Source organism: Drosophila santomea, chromosome 3R, assembly GCF_016746245.2.
Source record: "Drosophila santomea strain STO CAGO 1482 chromosome 3R, Prin_Dsan_1.1, whole genome shotgun sequence".
NCBI classification, from domain to species: domain Eukaryota; kingdom Metazoa; phylum Arthropoda; class Insecta; order Diptera; family Drosophilidae; genus Drosophila; species Drosophila santomea.
The window spans coordinates 23,773,745-23,788,968 of NC_053019.2; the positions used below are offsets into that span (position 1 = coordinate 23,773,745).

At 38.7% G+C, this 15,224-nt stretch overlaps 1 protein-coding gene across 3 annotated transcripts in view; it reads right to left on the bottom strand.

Annotated features, from left to right (window-relative positions):
* Positions 1–15,224, bottom strand: part of LOC120454700 (aminopeptidase N) — a 31,566-nt gene that overhangs the window by 10,338 nt on the left and 6,004 nt on the right. For 2 of the 3 annotated variants that reach the window (XM_039640233.1, XM_039640235.1), the window contains 2 exons: positions 11,282–11,978; positions 10,059–10,094 (listed from right to left, as the gene is read on the bottom strand). In XM_039640233.1, coding sequence (XP_039496167.1) covers positions 10,059–10,094; positions 11,282–11,306 — 61 coding nt within the window. In that variant the 5' untranslated portion in view covers positions 11,307–11,978. The remainder of the gene's footprint in view (positions 1–10,058; positions 10,095–11,281; positions 11,979–15,224) is intronic. The other variant, XM_039640236.1, reaches the window with a different exon arrangement.

Below are 15,224 nucleotides of genomic sequence, written 5' to 3' on the forward strand. Positions count from 1 at the left end.
CCAGATTCCAGTGGGTAAATAAACCGAGGTGTTGTAAAAGTGCCTAAATAAATATCCGCAATCACTTCTTGCTGTGTGTAAATCTTAGATTTGCTGTTTCATTTGTAGGGAATCATTTTGAACTGCATTTTAATTGAACTTTATTGTATGCCACCAATCAGGCAATTTCTTCTGATATTAATCAAGATTTTTCTGGCACCCAAAGGGTAATATAATATATTTGCTATCTAAAAATTCCCGAAATTGCCACTTTCCGAACCCGATTTATAATATTTTTTAGCACTTTCTGGCCTCGAACATCAAAGTATGATGGACTCACCATGCCGACGTCCAAGTCAGAAACCGCCAAATGAATCATCGACTCAGTTGATCACTCAAACGAAACCAAAACACCTATTCGAATTCGGAACCCCATACCTTTTTTTCCCATCGGGTAGTTTTATGATACTCGTTCTGGTTTGGCTTTGCTTGTGCTGTGTCGTTAAACGAAATCGAAAATGAAAATGAAAATGAACTTAACTCATAAAACCTAAATGTGGCAACTGTTTGCATTTCGCACACACACAAACACCAGATCGTTTTACACGGCGTTACTTGCGTTCTGTGGTCTCAAATTACGCGAAGGGGAATGGTGGGGGCCACTACTCCATATCTTAATGACTCAATCATGCGTTAAATGCCAAAACATCACAAACACTTTAGAGCACATGTTTGTATGTTATGTGGACGCTAACAAGAGTTCAATAGCAGCCATAACAAAAATGTGATTACGCGACTTTGAACTTGGGTAAGTGATTCGGCTAAAACGAATAAGGTAAACTGTGTGCGATTAGTGTACAGCGAACTTTATTCAAAGTTCTAGAATAATATCAGTAGATATCAGTAATAATATTAGTAGAATAGATACACTTACACCAAAAACCAAGTTAATAGTTTTTATGTATGAATATGTATTTATTGTTTCTAATGCAATTGACAGCATGTTAAAGACTTTATTCGATAATGGTGGTACAACAATATTAATGTTGCGCAAGACCCACAAACGATACATTCTTATCACAAAACTGACGTTTAATTGGAAAGAAATTGTCGCATTTACGTCATCGAACTGCCGTGGCTGCTTTCTTCCAACATTGAGGAGGGCCCAAACAAAAGTGGTATCTTATCGCATTCATCGAAATCAGAGGCAGTCAAACAAGCGTTTCTTCTTTTTTTTCTCACTCTCACTCTGTTATTTTCGTTAATTGTGCATGTTGGGGAGGAGTTTTTCCCCCCATTACCCCCATCTCCCCATGAAGTGCGATTCCAATTGGATACGTTCGCTGTGTCTGTGTCATATTTAATGATAACCCATTTTCCCCCAAAAGGGGTACGAGGTATGTGGGTTATGTAAACAACTTCTGGTCATGCTTACAAGTGAGTTTCATTCAGCTGGCCCCCAGACAAAGATGCCCCAACTGCGATAGCCACTGGCATGGGGGCATGGAATCATGGAATCCCTTTTCACGCTCATTTCAACTTCTTTCTTCAAGTGTTGGTTCAAAACTGGGTTGATTCACTGGCTCTTCATCACTGGCTCGCCATGTGTCAGGGATCTGTTGGCTGCTTTTTTGCATTTCCCTTTACTTCATTGACCCAGTTTCTTTTTCAAAAAGGAAGTCTCCTGACACTTGCGGCATTAATTACAGCGCCGAAGAAAAATCAAAACACATGTGTGTCGCTTCAGGAGAAATGCTATATAGGTCATATGGAAGAAGACATCTGCAAGATCGAAGTTTTCTGTACCACAGCAATATATACAGCGATATTATGTGACATACAAAGTCGCGCCACACTTTTAATTGGCCCCCCACTTAAGTTGCTAAACAAAAAGTACATTGTATGTGGGGGTTTTCTTTTTTTATGGTTTTGCAGAGGCAGCCAAAATGTCTGCGCTTAACAATAACAAATGTTAGCCGCCTCGCATTGTCAATTGCTGAATGTTTAAATGTTTGAATGTTTACCAAGGCGAAAGAGAATGGGGAGTTGGCCAACTGATCCCATCGGCCACGAGTTTAGTGAACTCGGGGGCCAGAACGTGTCGAGGAACTCCAATGGAGTTGAGTTCTGGTGCTTTTATTTTTATTTTTCCCCATTTCTCCACATTTCGCATGGGTCTAATGAACCATTCAGTCGATGATTAGAGGGTGTGGTGTGGTGGCTGCCGGAAAAAAATTCTGCGGAAACGTCAGCATAACTCGTGGAACTTCAAATCGCTAATGTTGCATGCACCGAGGTAATAAACCATTCATTTGTTGTCACATCACATGAACAAATCCCATCTCGTACTCATCTGGAAAAACCTCACAAAACGCCGCAATGTTTATTCGGCATTTTCTATCTTTTGTAGGCTTTTTGTAGCTTTGACGCCTGAACAAAATGCTTGTTTACTTCTGGCCGAGCTTGACCTAATCCATTTGCTTTGATATCCGCCGCTTCCAACTCGAATTCGTTGAATTGCACACAGTTTTTATATCGGTTTTTACGAGAAGAAAAGCAAACAAATAGAAAGTGTAACATCATGACATTAACATAACCCGCCTGAAAGCGCGATTTGTATTTTATTAAATATTCAATATTTTCCACAGTTGCAAAAGGCAAAAACAAAGGCTAATGAAGTCGTCCAGACAATGCACTTAATTATGCGTCAACTGGTAGTCAAGATCCAGATGTGTTGTTGGGTTCCCCCGTTTGGGTCACATTTCCGGTGCAGAGCAGAGCAGAGCACAAAGAAACTGAACACCAAAAACCAGTCGCTTTATTTGCAGTTACCCAACGGTAGCCAAAAGAAGAAGTATGAGAAAAGAATAATTATAATTGTATATCCCCCTCGATGGGAAAACACAATGATATGGTGACATATCCCAACAGAACTTGCCACCTTTGCACCCAATGCAGCCAAGAGGCACAAGAATCTCAAGTTCTTGGGATGCTGGAGTGGGTATGACAACATTTGGCAGCCAAATAATACGTCTGGGCGACAAACAAGCCTTGAGATTTTGAATGTTTTTCCTCGGCTTTGGCTGGCTGTTTGGGCTGTGATTTATCATCACAACTGCCGTTGACACCCCTACCCTTACACACGGAGTGGGCGTGGCAACCGGGCATTCGCCATGCCTCTTCATGCCCCAACAGACGTGCAACTCGAAATGCAATTCGCTTCACTCCGCCAATTACCATACGATTACCATTAGGCCCGAGCAAAACGAAGCATTTCGCATGCAGCGATCAAGTGGCTGTGGAATATTTTGTGGAGGGTCTCAAAAAAGGCCTAAAAGAAGTACAATATTTGCCTTGGGTGCTTGAAATGCTTGTAACACCACGAAATCTGAATGATTTTATTATAGCAGTAAGCAGCGTTTATAGAAACGTGACTCATATCCATTGCTCCAAATTTATTCTTTAAATTCCGCCCGAAACTCTGTACAAAAGCCGTAAAATCTAAATTCCAGTCATACACACTGTCCAAAGTTTACCAATCAGTTGGTTACATTATGCCAGGCACAACCTTCCTTAGCTGAAAAAATGACAAATTAAAGCACTCAAATCGACACTTTGCCATGCAGTTTTCGAGTGCGGCTAATTTGTAAATTAAATTAGCGCTCATTCCCATTTTGCCAATGCGGAATGACTATATGACGCCACCGGGCAACAAAGCAGCCGTCAGTGCTTTTTAGACACTCATAAACCTCGCACAACCCAATTTTAATTAGCCGTACAAACCACTAGATTCGAGATACAAAAGCCAGAAATCCGCCCATGCAGCTTGTGGGTGAAGTTCCTCCACAAACATTTTGCAAGTCTAGTCTGCTCCACGAAATGCCATAAAAAAGTGGACGAAAAGCAGTGGATTTCTACCTGGCGAGAATAACTCATTCAGGTTGAATAAACTTCGAAATAGCCAAAGAACGGGTAAAAAGCACTTCTCTGTTTAAAATGTCAGGGGCATAGTCTCACATTTTATTTAGGGCTCTTTATAGAAGCCCCCTGAAGTCACTTTACTGCCTAAAAGTCGGAAAACAATTTCATGTTTTAATTATCGACAACACGTAACGCAAGCGAATGTAGCAAAAAAAAAAATTGCTTAATTTTTTCAAAGTTTTTGCAATTGATAAGAAGAAACGTTGCGTTTTTCTACAAGTAGTTTTGATTGTTTTATGGCATGCAACAATTTTGATGAGTTTCTGATTTGACGACTAAATTGGTTGGCGTTTTTGTAATAAGTCGTTTAAGCGTTTTACAATTGCTGGCATTTTTGCCAGTCAACAGCAATTTACTCATTCATAAAATACACATTCAAAAGTGGGTGCAAAAATGCTGAAACTTATGAAAGAGTTTGCAAAAGTCCCATGTGCTTCAGCAATAAATAGTCTTATATTTTATTTATTGCTAATTGTTTACTTAGAAAAGAAAGAAAAATTCCTCCTATTCACATATTTTATTTATTGCTAATTGTTTACTTTGGGAAGGAAAATTCCTTCTATTTAAATGCAGTTAGCATTTTGAGTCTTATCGAAAGTGAATATCTGACTTGGGCCCACCCACTTTCCATCAAAGTAGACACGCCCTCCTCAGTTTCCTTATCAGATCATTAAATAAATTTGCACGTAATTTCGTAATGTGCATAAACCATCATTTCGTATAATTAAATAGTCTATTCTTTTCACTTTAGCTGTCCTTGATGGGAATTAAAATGTCACCGTATATAATCCATCATTTGCTCGTTACACACACGCTTTTTGGCATAAATATATGCATATGGTATATATATTATTTACTTTCAGGAAATATTCGCATTTTAAATTATGACTGCACACTGTAAACTTGACGTTTTGTTTTGTTTTTTAGCGCTGGTTTTTTATGAAGCTCATTTAATCGGTAGCTAGTTGGCTGTTAGCCAAATTATTTGGCTCTCGTTTTCAGCTGCCTGGCAGTGACATTGTCACGCCTTTTTGGTGAAAGTATTTTCGAAACATTTTATTTTTAATTGTCTGTCAGAAATGTGTGCTCTTAGTGCCACATTAGCTCAGATCTAAGAAAATGTTGGCCACTATATGAGTAAGGTGAGTAAGTTTTCCGCGAAATTCCGATTCGTAAGTGGCTTTAGTTGGGCTCCTCAGATCTCGCATGTGGTGGCTTATCCAGGCACTTTGATCCACCAGATCCACTCGCAATTCTGACATTGGATGGTGTTTGATTTATCGCTGTCATTTATCCACTGCCACAAAAGGGGCAGCTAATTTGAGTTTAATGAAGCCCGCAACACCTCAGAAATCTCCCTACATACATACTATATACATACATATATATAAGATCTTTGCCCGAGGGCTTGTCAGTGTCCAATCGTCGAAACAGCCTACGCCACACAGCCCAAGGTTTGTTTTTATTACAAAAAACTGATTAATTGCCATGGGGGATTTTTTCACATTTCCGTTTATTCACTCTCTTTTTTTTTGCGCTAATTTAGAGCTGGCCTACGGTTGCCAATTATGGGAATTTGGAGTAATCCAATTATGAGTTGTGTGGGTGGCGATGCTTGCTCCGATCTCACTACAGATACAGATACAAATACAACAGATACAGATACATACGCATGTATCTGCACTTAACTTCACCCACTGCCACTGCCTGTGTATCGGCACCCTGCCATTAACAATGGCCGATAAGAATCTGTTCCGCATTATGACAAATGTTCGCAGTGGCCGCCAGTCTTATATGCAGCTCAGGTGCCCGGAGGCCCGACAATTTATCTGACTATTAAACGCCAATCTGGAGGGGCTTCAAATACGTGCCGGCTTTTGCAGACTGCCAACTGATGGATAGCATCTTTCGCCTTCAACGCCGTTTACTTTGATGCATTTCAAAGTGCACCTCTTTCCAGACACAATCCCCAACACACAGTGACGGTGGCTAAGTCACGAGGTGCCCCTGGTCTTTTGTGTTGGCCATTTTAGCTAATTTCGTTCGAGAATGTTGAAGAAAAAACCACAATTTTGCATGCATATTACAAGACCGAGCTTGAAATCTACACCGAAAATCACTTAGCCCCATTTAGCACGACTGACCATTAAAATAAATTATTTAATATTATTATTGGCGATAAAGCTGCTAAATAATGTGGCTGCAAAATGTTTAAGATTTGACAGGCAGTTAGTCTTAGGCAAGATAAAATCGACAGAAAAATTGGCTTTGCTTATTCTTAGTCCGAAAACTGGCAGTGATTTACTTGGCAGAAGACAGCTCAAAGTTGACTTCCTATTTGGCCATATATTTAGCTAAAGTTTGATGACTTCTCGACTTTCATATGCTTTAAACTGCCAACATTGCCCCCAATGAAAATCTGAAGTCAAAATGGCTGCGCATGCGCATAAACTCCAGCTGCTGACTAATAAAATTTGCATATCCACATGAGCATAGTTTTCATTGCTCGCAATGAAATGAAACGCCTTAGATGAAATATGTCAACAGCAATTGGCGCTACTGCAAATTGATTTCAATTGTATGCACAAGAGCGCCAAGAGCTGACGTCATTTCCACGATTGTTTGCCGCCGCTTGTTGGTCAACTTGCTAATCGTTCAGGGCCAAAACCGGCTAGATGCACTGGGAAAAAACTACCACTTGATTTTTAATTTATCAAATAAAGGCAGCCCTTAAAGAACTCTGTCTTTCAATGAGTTACTGTGAGTGAGAAAGAATGAATAATGCAGTTTTTTCTCTGAAATAAATTATATTTTAATAATCTTTACATACTACCACATAATATTTTTCTCGTGTTCAAAACCGGCGAGGCACCCATGCAAATAAACACGGCGACTTGCGAAGAATTCGGTTGCAATTCGTTCGAGGAGCAGGCCAAAAACAATTTAAATGCAAATCACGTGTTCTTCTGGCTGCAACCGATCAATTGGCCAGCGATTGTGGATTGTGGCCTGAACTTGGACCACAAATTGAGGTGGAGAATGCCATTTTCCAGTGGGCAATGAAAACTGACATTTCAGCGAAATGGGGGCAGTGGGAGAGAAAATAGAAATGATCAAATCGCGGCGACATGAACAATTTCCACATATATTGACTGTTCAGGAAAATGTTGTCACTCACAAAAAATCTTGGAACAATTGATCCTAAGAGTAAATCATATCGAATGGGCCATTGAAAAATTTCAACATTGAGCAACCTGAGATGCATTTTCCATGTCGTGTAATTGAACACCTTAAACGATTTGAAAATCATTTTAATGCCCAAGCAAAGTTGTCTTGACGGCATATAAAACGTGTTTTTAGCTCACGTAAAATCTTTTTAATTCTGTCATAAGTGGGAGGTGTTAGGCTTAACGCCTTCATTTCCACTTCTTAACGAGATTTATGCAAATTGGTATAGCTTATCAGCTAGCCTCATTATGTCAGCTTCATTTTTGGCAACGCAATGATCCAAAGATCAACTTAAGGAGCAAACAGGCAAATGAATGAAGAACAGTGCTGTAGATCATTTGAAATTTATTAATTTAAATGTCTGGATCGTTTCGTTGGTTTTCTCTGATTATTTATTGATTTATTATGCATACCCTTTCCCAGTGTACATACATATGTATGTATGCCAATATTCGGTGGTGCTTCGGAACTTTGGGGCAATGGCATTTGTCATGCTGTCGTCATCGTTCGTGGTTGGTCTTTTATTTATGCTCTAACATAAAAATATACACACAAGGTCACAAGGTCAGTTTGATAGCGAACCAAGCATGACTAATTTAGTGTTTGATTTACAGAATAATTTCTTTTGTTTACAGCATGTTTTTCCAATGTCATAAACGCTGATGCCAAACATAGTTTAATTACAATTTAATGGCGCACTCAGTTGTCTTCATTAAAGCATTTGCGCAGCTGTGAAGTGTGTGTTTATGTACCGAATTCAAGAGCAAATAAATGTATAAATTTCGACTGCCATCAGCGATTCTTGTGAACTCGATGAACAAAAACCTAATCTGTTTCTTATTTATTTTTGGTGGAGGGGGAGTAGAACGACTTTGGCCAGACAAACGAGAGGGAAACCGCATCAGGCGATCCTAAGGCCATGGCCAGCCAAAGATATATGAGATTTTATGCTGGCTCAAAGAATTCCAGGAATTAAGCTTTAGCTTTGCTTCGGTTTTGGCATTCACAAAACCGCCAATTTATTGCCGTTTCATTTCGCATGCAGTCCTTAAAAAAGCGCTGGCTCCACGGAGATGACATCATATTGGAGTTCCGAAAACAATTTTCAACCGTGAAAGACGTGACCGCGTTGCACTTTTGACGCCACGTACTTGAAGACGCCGCTCGAGGAACTGCAAAAACCTATAATTTATGACAGTTTTTGCCTTCTCCCAAATGAATATTAATTGAAATCGCCCAGCTTCCCAGCTTCATAGCATCCCAACATCCGTCTGACAGACAGTTTTGCCTTTTGTGGAACATTTAGTTGTCAGCCTGCCGACTACTTTACGCTTCACTTTTTACAATATGGAGAATTCCTTTTCTTGCATGCCATTACTTATAGGAAAAAACGTACATAGAATCAAATATGATAGGCATGGCCAATTTGGGCTGCGATTTACATTCGCTAATCCCCTTTCTTTTCAAAAATTATAAAAATAGTGGTTGGGATAGCTATGTTTATTGGCAGTACAAAACCGTCTTCATTTCAGCTCTGTGACCTTTTTGGCCAAGTTATGGCGAAAACCCCAATTTAAAATATCACGTTTTTGGCAAAACTTTTTTTTTATTTTATGATAAAAAATAATCACTATTTTTTCGAAAGCAATAAAAGTAGTGGTCCAATTCGTAACAAAATTCCCTATGCTCCTGTGCTCAAAAAAGGAAATTGACATTTTTGGCCATTTTTCGCAAATTTACAAAAAATGAGAAAATTTGGCCAAAAATTATTTTAACAGAGTCGGTCAAAAAGTGATTTGGTTGGTTAGTATTGGTAATTAGAAGTAAAAAACTGTAATTCTTTTCGCTTTCTGACCACTTTCAGCCAAATTATACCGAAAATACCTATCGAAAATATTGAAATTTTGGCGAAAATCGATTTTCTGTTTTTTGCCTAAATAATGATCAGTATTTTGATTAGAACATTCGAAATATTGGTCCGAATATGGAATATCATACCTCGTTGAGCTCGTAATTAAATTTCCAATCGAACGGTGTTTTCAAAAAAAAATTCTATTTCTTTCACATTTTTTGCAATTTTTGATGATGTTACTCCTTACAAAAAATGGGAAAATTTGTCCAAAAATTATTTTAACAGAGTCGGTCAAAAAGTGATTTGGTTGGTTAGTATTGGTAATTAGGAGTAAAAAACTGTAATTCTTTTCGCTTTCTGACCATTTTTAGCCAATTTATGCCAAAAATACCAATCGTAAGTATTGAAATTTTGGCGAAAATCGATTTTCTGTTTTTTTGCGTAAATAATTATCAGTATTTTGATCACAGCATTCGAAATAGTGTTCCAAATATGGAATGTCATACCTTGTTGAGTTCGTAATTAAATTTCCAATCGAACGGTGTTTTTAAAAAAAAAGTTCTATTTTTTTCACATTTTTTGCAATTTTTCATTATCAAAAATGCGAAAATTTGCAAAATTATTTTTTCCGAAAATTATAAAAATGGTTATTGGGATAGTAAGCTATGTCTGTTGGCAGTACAAAACGGACTTTATTTTAGCTTATGTAAATAAAACGAAGCAAAAATAGAATGCCACTTGGGCAGTTGTGGCGACACAAGATATAATAACAAAGTGTCAGCGACCGATCATCGATGAATCTAGGGAGCCCTTTAGATGAGGGGGATTCACTGGTGGGCAAACCGGCTCTTAAGCTCATTGCCATATATCTCAGACTTTAATTGGGCGTCATCGAAATGAATGGGAGGGCCCATCCATATGGCAATCCAGTTGTCCCACCTCGCCGATCACATAATTATGCGTTGGTTATGAAGACGTGTGTAGAACAAGTGATTAAATGGAAGATCTTTCAATTTACCTGGACTTTCCACACCCATTATGGCGTCAGAATCCTCTGCAGCAGGTATTTGAAAGAATTTGGTGGTTTTTGGGTTAGTTGCTGTGCTGTGACTCAGTCGTCAGGTAACGTAATTGCCTATTTCTATTTCTATTAGCCAAAGTGTTTGCCAAAAATAAAAACAAATAGAACTAATATTGCAAATCTAGATGTATTGCCTCAGTGCTCTGACTAATGGTGAGTGAAGTGTCTGTTTGAATAATTTGCATCTGCATTCGCATTTGCATTGCTGATAAATTGCAGAATTCGGTGTCACTGTGCAGATCTCATCGTTCTTGTTTTTTTGGTTTCTCTAGAATTTGAATTCAAAGTCAAATATTTTGCTGAAACATCTGTCGGTGTTTTGCTGAATGAATTCTGCATTGTGCGAGAAATATTTTTAGGTATTGTAGGTGAGCTTATCGCATAGAAACCACAAAATGAATGAGAAAATACTCGTATTTATTGTCGAAAACAGTCATGATGTAAGTGTCTCTATGGCGTCTGAATCCTATATATATATCCTATATATCTTTTGCACTGGTGGGCGACTATGAATAATTAGCTGATGAAATACACATTTCGCAGTAATTAAAATTACTTGATTTTCGAATAAATCGTGCAGATGTACAGATGCCAGTGGTATAATTTCGTCTTAATAAAAGTTGTATATTCAATTTTATAGATAATAATTAGCCAAGAATTCAAAGCTTGCAGAATAAATATCTATAAATGTCAACAGTCCAACTAAGTAAAGGTAATTTTATATTCATACGAATTTGTTTCCTGTAAATGACATAACTCAAATAATCTTAAATCTTTTTAAATGATCTTAAAACGAGAGTAAATATGAACAGCATAAATGTAAGGCAGAAGCTGTTTCATCCAAAAAAGTATGTTAATTCCAGTTTAAGAATTGATAATAACCAAAAACTATCAATGAAGTTTAATTTAGAACCACTTTCTTAATATTTCAGTAATGCTCAGAATCGACCAAAGGTATAATGTGTATTTAATTTACACCCCATCCATTTAGTGCACAATGAAATGGGAAGAAACTGGCCAAATGAAATTCAATAAATCTTCAAGCAATCAACAGCATTTCAAACTCAAAATGAGAATTGCATCAAGGAAAGGCATTCTTGAGTATCGCATGGCACCCACTTGAATCGAAGGATTTAATGGATTTAATGGATTTAACTCACCTTCGTTGACGTAACCGCCCTCCATGGTGCCAAAAGTGTACACCTCGCTCCGGTTGCGATTGCCTCTGCCCTGGAACACTTTTTGGCCGCGACCTACGTCTATGTGGAGTCAGAAGAAGTCCAGAAAGTGGCAATGTTGATGGGTGATGTGGTGGTATGGGGATTACGACCCCAACGGACTGGCCAATGCACTCCACACACCTCGAATGGATCCAAATCCAACAATCTCTCTGTTGCAATGCGTGCGGAGCGCTGTTCGTTCCGCGTTCCAGGTTCTTCGATTCTTATTTATTTTTGTGCCAAGTATTCGGTTGTCTGGCTATTTATTACAATTTATCCACCGATTGCGGCACTAGCAGCAGCAGCAGTGCACTCCAAATATCGCAGGCCTGGCCTCAAAGATCTATGGCGTGCAAGTGGCCGGGCATCATCGTGTGCATCTCGGCTGGATGGATGCGGCTGGATATACTCGTATACAAACAATCTCGTCCCACTGTCCCACCAAGTGCGGAAATGTGCTCCCCGAGCGTAAATCTATCTGCCAGTTGGATCTTCGAGCTGCAAACTTCAGCTGCGACTCCAGCGAAGAGATTTCACCAGAATTTGCATGGATCCACGCTCCTCCACTATTGTCCTCGCTTTTTTGGGCTTGGCCTCCTGCTAACAGTTCTCCTTCAGCGACGTTGTCTTCTTTGGCCTGAAAATGGAGTTGGGGGTAAGAATAAAACACGAAAATAAGTAAATGTTCTCCGCCAAATTGACCAAAGATAAAAGTTAACCTCGCATTTGCTGAGGGGTCAAAGGCAGTAAATCACATCGCATAATTGCAATCACTGGGGCGTGGAATTAAGACCTTTGACTTGACCCCATCACTGATCAATGATCACTGCCTTGACATTCGCTCTATATTGCAATGGAAAATACATATGATTCGCATGCTTTATCCTCTAAAAATAGCCAACAAAATCATTCCGTCTTGGAATATTTAGCTCCTTCATTTCCGTTTCGCTTTTCGCTCAATTACCCTTCCCCTTCGCATTTTTCACGCATCTGCATGGTTGGCGCCCACGGATTTGTGGATTTACTTTTGTTTTCATCTGCTCGTTGTTTGCTTAAAAAATCTTTCAGCACATAAAGTGTTGACAAGTAAACAGGAAAAAAAAGAAACGAATGATGATTACTGCACTGGTATTAAAACAATATTCCAATAAAAAATCCTTTGATTAATCCTTATAATATTCACATTTTATCTTATTGAAAATAAGTTGAAAACTTTCCGTACAAAATTCCAACTTTAGCTGCACATGCTGTTCAGTTCATGATGTCACTTTGTCAATGTTTGTGCCGTAAATTGAAAACTAATTTATAATGCAAATACGAGCAGCGAAAAGTAAATAAAACCCTAGGAAAACCAAATTTGTTTATCGAAAGCCTGAATGCAATCGGTTGTTTTTTTATTTTTTATTGTTGGCAAACGCGAACCGTGATCGTATATTTTGACAATGATTAAGCGGCAAGTTCAATGTCAGAGAAGCGAAGCGAAGCCCAAAAGCGGAGACCCAAAAGCGAGTATCTGAGTATTGAATATCGATGGACTCATACATGTTTGGCTTATCCAGACGAAATCGGAAACAAATTGCAAACCGACAAAAACTGAAGAGGCAAAGTCGAAGAACCGCACCCGATAAAAGTTAGCCGCGAACTGCAGAGGAACGCTGTGCGAAGCGAAAGATACTCGTACAACGAATGGAGGAAGAACAATCAAAATACTTTACCAAAAACAGAAACAAAAGATATTAAGTAATAAAATAAAAAAATGATGGAGGGACAGGCAGACAATTGTCACGACGAAGGGCCATCAAGTGAAATGGTCTTCAATGGATTCATACTTGACATTCATTCGATTGGGCGCCAAGAACACAACAACACTCATTCTAGTGCCAAAAAAAAAAAATAAATAAAGAAAAAGAAAAAGGCGAGCTCGTAAACTTTCAATTTTTGGAACCGACTCGCTTGGCGATCAATTTTATCGGCGGAACGAATTTTAATTGAAGCCACAGACCGCAGAGGGAAAAGCGGGGATTCTGAGTGATTACATGAATACGAATACTCGTACTCTGTCTGTCTGTGTGCTCGTCTCTAACAAGTCGCATAATTAAACTGGCATTTGATTAATAATCATTGAACCCGGTTTGACCCGCACTTCGCCAGTGCAAGGGCTTTTTTGTGGTTTGTTAGAACAATTAGCGCTTACATTACGCACTTTAAATCGACATTTATTGGGTTAAATCTGTGTGTGCAGCCTTCGACAAGCCCTTGCAATGGGAAAATTGGAAAATGGGAAAAGTGGTTCAATTGATGTTCAATAACTTTATTGCTTAACGAGTGTAAATATTGAACGCAAAGGACACTCATTCTACACTCGTCGCTACGGGTGCCATCAATCAAGAATGGAGTGTCGAGTTAATTGCCAGCACACAACTTGGTAATTATGTAATTGTCATGGCCTTGTCTTGGGTGATTCATGGGTTATTCATCGGTTAGTCCCCTTTCTTAGTTTCCCTTCCACTTATCTGACTCGTGTGACAATGACAAGGGTTTTGGGTCTGGAGTTGAAGTTGAAGTTGAAGTTGGGCTTACAAGTGTAGCATTGACCCGAGGTCACAAGTGCGACAGCCAAATCTGCACAAATTTCGGCAGCAATTAGTGACTTCACACTAGCTCTGCTTCTAATTACTTAATCGTTTCCCAGAACTCATCTTTAATAACCATAAACATATAAACATTCGTATGCATACATTGTTCGGTTCTTCAGCATATAAATTTTGGTGGCTTCTGTCAATTGTTTCCATGGCAGGTTAACAAATTGCGAATTAGCAATGCAAATTATTACTCATGTCAGGCATGAGCACTTAATAATCTATCGGTCTTTATGGCATACGAAATAACCATTCTGTCAGCATTATTATTACACAGCGTTACAAACGCCCACAATTTTGCGGAGGCAATGCCACACTAGCCCAGTGCAATATTACGTATACGTAAGCGCTGATGACAGATCATTAGGTTCAACTTCGGGTAGACTAAAAAACCAATTAAGTCAAACAATACAGCAAAAGCCAACGGGGATATGGCGAATTAATAGCACTTTTTGCTTTTATTTTGCTTGGCTTTTATTTTGCTTTGCTCTCCGCTCGACGACGACGTCATTGTTGTCACTTTTCGCTGCTGCTTTTGGCCGAATAATATAAATAAGCAATTTACTCACAGCTCAGAAAACACAACAACAATGGTCCAGAATTTATTTTCGCCTCGCTTTTGTCAGGCGAATATATTCATAGATATTATTGAAAGTAAATAACGAAACTGGGTCAGCGCCAGCATCCCACAGTGGGGCGTCAGAAAAAAATACATCACCAGCCAGATCAATCATATTTTTTGGGTGTACAAAAAATAGCAAAAAATAACTACAAAGAGCTACTGGGTGACAAAGTTTGGCGCCAATTGCTAATAAGCCATTGCGGCGCACGTGGCGTATACTTTATACGAGTATTGGTTTACGAGCGTCCATAAAAATGCGTAAGTTTCTCACCTAGAGTTCAAAGCCCCCCAGGCGCAACAACTTTCATCTAAGAGCGCAAATATTAATTATTCGGAAGACTAACCATATGCCATAAGTGAATCATACCGTGCTTCCAAGCAAATTAAACGAAGACGTGCTGAAAATAAGCTAATTTGCAGACAAAGTGATTATGGCAAATCGATGATGGGACTTGTCAATAGCAATTCAAGATTTTGAATATAATTAAAAACATAAGAAATTGTTAAATCTAAATATAAATTTATTTTTATAATATAATTTGTATGAATAGTCTTAGCTCTTTAATAAAAACAAACACTTTAAATTTTACTTCAAATTTAGTTAATAACTTTTTGAGCAAAA